This window comes from Telopea speciosissima, unplaced genomic scaffold (assembly GCF_018873765.1).
Source record: "Telopea speciosissima isolate NSW1024214 ecotype Mountain lineage unplaced genomic scaffold, Tspe_v1 Tspe_v1.0109, whole genome shotgun sequence".
Classification (NCBI taxonomy): domain Eukaryota; kingdom Viridiplantae; phylum Streptophyta; class Magnoliopsida; order Proteales; family Proteaceae; genus Telopea; species Telopea speciosissima.
The window spans coordinates 1-4,990 of NW_025317445.1; the positions used below are offsets into that span (position 1 = coordinate 1).

The 4,990-nt window shown below is 48.0% G+C and overlaps 1 protein-coding gene across 2 annotated transcripts; it reads left to right on the top strand.

Moving 5' to 3' along the window:
- The first annotated feature begins 76 nt into the window (after positions 1–76).
- Positions 77–4,381, top strand: LOC122647659 (NADH-ubiquinone oxidoreductase chain 2-like). Of its 2 annotated transcripts, XM_043841018.1 has the most exons (2): positions 77–2,072; positions 3,797–4,381. In XM_043841018.1, the coding sequence occupies exons 1-2, from the start codon at positions 1,503–1,505 to the stop codon at positions 3,983–3,985; spliced, it is 759 nt and encodes a 252-aa protein (XP_043696953.1). In that variant the 5' UTR covers positions 77–1,502; the 3' UTR covers positions 3,986–4,381. The 2 variants fall into 2 exon arrangements, with proteins under 2 accessions (XP_043696953.1, XP_043696954.1); XM_043841019.1 differs by having other exon boundaries at positions 77–3,797.
- Positions 4,382–4,990: the final 609 nt, after the last annotated feature.

Here is a 4,990-nt window from a genome sequence, read left to right on the forward strand (position 1 = left end):
AAGGTTACTTTTCGGTTTCTTTTAGAATGAAAGTAGCTAAGAAGCCCTACCACCTTGCTTGATTCAAAGTATGAACAGCCCCAACTAGTCGTATGGGGTGGGGTGCTTGTGGTAAGCTGCCTTGGATATGAGGAATTCCTAAATCAAAAAGGCAAAGTCCGGTATTTGACGAAGATCTTTCGATCAATAGATAGGAATGAGTGTTCGATATAGGGTATCAATAGATAGCTGCTCTTTCTCTCTCATTTTTTTTTAGAGAGAGCAGATATAACGATAACGATAAAAATAAATTCGGGAGATGATAAAGGATACATAGACATCTAAAGGGATTTCTATTCTATTCCTCTGTATTTTATAGAAAAAAAAAAAAAAAGATATCTCGTTCATCTATCTCTTGTCTATCTATCCATTGATTCTATCTATGAATCAAGTCAAAAGAGTTCGTTTTTGGGTTCCCCGAAGCCCCGAATAGATTGGATCGTTTCTGCCAACGAAATGAACGCGGAGCCCGTTCCGAATGCTTCTCCGATCCGGAAGTTATCGCGAAGAGAATCAAATAAGATGCCTCCCTCTGTCTTTTCCCGCTTTGCTAATCTTCCCCTCTAACGCGGGCCGGGCGGCGGCGGGCGCGGAGGAAGAAACCTAAGAGAAGACGCTCTTATCTTAGGTCCTTTTTTTCAGTGCAACACAGGAAAGCGCCCTCTTTTTGTCATCCCTGCAGCTTTCCAGAGGCTTTTTTGGTATTGAACGCATGGCGTAGCTAGGACCCTTCAAATCATGTTTGAGCCTATGTGAAAACCAAACCCACCCCATAGCGAAAGAATGCCCGCCAAGTTCAGATAAGGGAATGCTTCCCCCAACCACTAAAGGAAAGGCTCGACGAAGGGCCCTTGATCCGGGAAAACGCTTTCGGAGATCGAGATTGGATTTGTTTTTCATCGAAAACGAAGAAGGCCGAGGATGGCCTACGGTGCGTGTTATCTGAAGGGAACACGCTTTTTCGACCGCGGTGGTATGATTGCCGGGCCCTCTCCTCGTTCCGCCCGCTGGCCTATTGGGATAGCAGCCTTCGGGCTTTGCCTGCCCTTTCTAATAAAGAATTCCGGCTCGGCCCGGGAAAGCGCTGGCAACAACAGAAAGGAAGGGGTCCATGTAGCTGCTGCGCCCGCCCACTGAGCAGCAGGTTCGGCATCTACTACAAAAGAGAGAATCCACTTCAGATAACCACGCCTCTGCTAGGCAGCGTGTGGAATGGCCGAGAGCGGACCTTTTTGGATATATAATCCAAGTCGAGAGTGGAGTTACGGGAACAGCCGTCTGATGGAAAACAACTTTCACGTTCGGTTCAGAGAGCACTTTTTTCGTTGAGAATTCCTCGTTCCCTTTCGTGTGAATTCCCCAGCGGCGAATTAACAACTTGTGGGGCCCTATCTATTCCATCTCTCGAGCCCCGAAGAAAACCCCCCTCCCCTTCGGACTCCATATCTCTTTTGACTCTATATATGCGGGCACCTGATATCTATGAGGGTTCACCCACCCCGGTTACAGCATTCCTTTCTATTGCGCCTAAAATATCTATTTCTGCAAATATGTCACGTGTTTCTATTTATGGTTCCTATGGAGCTACATTGCAACAAATCTTCTTTTTCTGCAGCATTGCTTCTATGATCTTAGGAGCACTGGCCGCCATGGCCCAAACGAAAGTCAAAAGACCTCTAGCTCATAGTTCGATTGGACATGTAGGTTATATTCGTACTGGTTTATCATGTGGAACCCTAGAAGGAATTCAATCACTACTAATTGGTATCTTTATTTATGCATCAATGACGATAGATGCATTCGCCATAGTTCCAGCATTACGGCAAACCCGTGTCAAATATATAGCGGATTTGGGCGCTCTAGCCAAAACGAATCCTATTTCGGCTATTACCTTCTCCATTACTATGTTCTCATACGCAGGAATACCCCCGTTAGCCGGCTTTCGTAGCAAATTCTATTTGTTCTTCGCCGCTTTGGGTTGTGGGGCTTACTTCCTAGCCCCAGTGGGAGTAGTGACTAGCGTTATAGGTCGTTGGGCGGCCGGAAGGTTGCCATGAGTAAGTAAGTTTGGGGGACCGAAGGCTGTTTTCCGTGCACCGGACACGTAGCTTACCGAATCAGTTGCGACACGGATGGGAATGCATGCTACGAAAGAAAGGGTCGAGTCTGATACATCAACCGTCTACTCAATATCCTTGTACGAGTCCACAATCACTACACGAGATGAACCTTGGTTTGGTGAATTGAAGTTGGCCTTAGGTGTAATAGGACTCCCAGTTACTGCGCGCGATCGTATACTGAGGGGGGTTGATAAACCCGGTTGTTGGAACGACGCGAGCCGGGCCTCGATTCAGAAAGATGAAGGGACAGAGGTTACAAATTCCCCATCTCATTGGGGGCGGAAAACGAATCGACATCTCGATGTGATACAGCCCTTTCTATTTTAGTTGGGAAAGAACGGCGAAGTCCATCCGAACCGTCCAATGAAGAATAAGAGGAGAGCAAAGCGCCAATGGCGCGCGAAGCGCATGCGGAACGGGCACGGAGAAAAAGAAGTGTGGAGGAGAAGCAGCCGAGCTCATTCCCTTCGCTTCCTGGGCCCAAAGCAGTGCAGTGTTTCCTGGCCAAATCAAGGATTTGGGGCTTCTTGCTACGCTACATATATTGCTAAATCCATTTTTATAGTAATCTATATGAATAGAAAGATAGATCCATCCATCTATCCGGATATCTAAAAAAGAATCGATTTCATTCAACGTTTGTTTGATTCAAAGAACTGCGCTTAGCCCCCCCGCTCATGAAACGGCTCTGCTGCAATGGATGGCAGAGGGTCCGTAGTACCCGAAGCACTGGAGTAATCCAGTAGCCGGGAAGGGGCCTAGAAGTGCCTACTACTACACCACACTACACTTGGCTCTACACATTTACAGAGCTAACCCCTGTCCAGTGCCTGGCAGAGCTAAGGGGGGCTTCAATCCTTACTCCTTATCCCCATCTCAGCCCAGGCTAACGGGGCCTTACTTATTCTGGGGGGGGAGTGGAGCCTCGAGAAGCACTGTTGAGAGGAAGATCCTTGGCCCCTCTTCATTCTCTACAGGGGTCTCTGCCCACATGGAAGCGGGGCAGAGATGGAAGAGATCGAACACGGGAATAAGAAGGATTTCATCTCCTTTTTGATCATTTTGATAGAGGGGGATGGAGAAAGTGGACAAAACAGACTCACATTTCCCAACAAGCAACGGATGAGCCCCTATTTGAGTAAGGCTGATCGTAGACCAAAGAAGCAAGGGTGCTCGTAGATCAGCTCACAAACCTATTACTAAGACGCGTTAGCATGCTTTGACGCGTTAGCACGCCCGTTTATAGTTGGGGCGTTAGCGCTTTTCTTGCTGCGTTAGCGCAACGGTGCTCTACGATCAGCTCGACCACAGGGTGGTTGTAAATCAGGTGGTCTACGAGCAGCTCGACCACCGGGAGAGAGTGGTCTACGATCAGCTAGCTCAGCCGTTGCTTGGTTGCTGGGTTCCTTTTTCGTCTCGACAAAGAGGAAAAGAAGAATATTGAAAACGCTCCTAACCCAACCCCTTCCTTCGTAGAGCCGTGTATTGTAAGTGATCCGAACCTGCCCGGAGCGAGCCCCCCATAGAGGCAAGTGAAGTTGGTGAGCCGTATGATGGGCAACTATCTCCTGCGGTTCGGAGAGGACTAAGCTGTTAGTTAGTACCCCCTTGGTTTCGGGGTGGACCCTTTCACTCTATTTTATTATATACGCTTAGCGAAAAGAATGTTTTTTGATACACCTAGGACATGGATTCTATATGAACCAATGGATCGTGACAAGTCGTTACTACTAGCAATGACTTCCTCTTTCATTACTTCATCCTTTCCATATCCCTCTCCCTTGTTCTCAGTGACTCATCAAATGGCACTCAGTTCATATCTTTAAGTTCGATCATTGACAAGGTTCAAAGAAAGGGTGGGCTAAGGATCCCGCTTTGAAACTGGTTTCAAATTTGCCAGGAAGGCAGGAGCACAAAAGTGTCAAGTAGTTCAACCAGAGCAGTGAAGATTGCTAGCGGATGGGATTGAGAGAGACAGCGAGAGGTAGCGAATGAAGGAAGACAGACAACGGACAAGGCAGCGGAGGAAGATCAGTGCGAGGTAGAGCGGATGAGAGTGAAGCAACGAAGGAAGGCAGGCAGCGAGAGGTAGCACAGCGTAAGGGAGAGAGGGAGGTTTGCTTGGGATGGACAGTCACTGATACAGGTTCTATTCCACTTCTCTAAAAACTGTTATTCTTATAGTAAATATCATTCTCCTCTCTATCATACTGTCTACAGTACGCTCGTTCCTGTCCTTGCGACTGGTTCTTCCCCAGTCTGGCCAAGGCAAGCTATGCTAACGACCTCAACTGCACTACCTAGCCAACCATCTTCACCCAATGTTTTCCCCCGTAGGGCATCACGTTCCTCAATGGCCAACTAGGAGCACGGAAGCGATGAAAGCATGCCCACTCTCGCCGGCTAACACAATGGATCAATGCAGGGGAGAAACGCCGAGAAGCCTAAGCTAGCTATCAGCTGCCGTACCCCAGCGGAGTGACGTCTTCTTATCGAGATGAACATGAGTGGTCAAGCCCTGCAATGAGATCATGCGCCCTAAGCCTGGGCTACTGTTGTGTGTTCCGATCCTTCCAGTGAGAGCTTGTGACCATCGCAGTGACCGCAGTATGCTTAATCGACTGTCTCTCTACCTTCTTGATCGTTGCATCACAAGTTCGCACGACAAGCCGCATTGTGCACTAAAGCTTGGATGATGAATGCCAAACAATTGAAAGATACAGGACTCTTTCAGAGCCTGTAATGTGTACCTAAGGGCTAGATACAAAGAGGCCTTCCCTCTCTTCCCTTTCTTTTGAGATGAATGCATGCGAACAACCATGACACGCTAG

What these genes read in the sequence shown, in the direction of transcription:
- LOC122647659 (XM_043841018.1), top strand. Translation starts at nt 1,503, where the DNA reads ATGCGGGCACCTGATATCTATGAGGGTTCACCCACCCCGGTTACAGCA. An exon ending in TGACTAGCGTTATAGGTCGT is followed by an intron (nt 2,073 to 3,796) that starts TGGGCGGCCGGA and finishes CCTTTCACTCTA; the next exon opens with TTTTATTATATACGCTTAGC.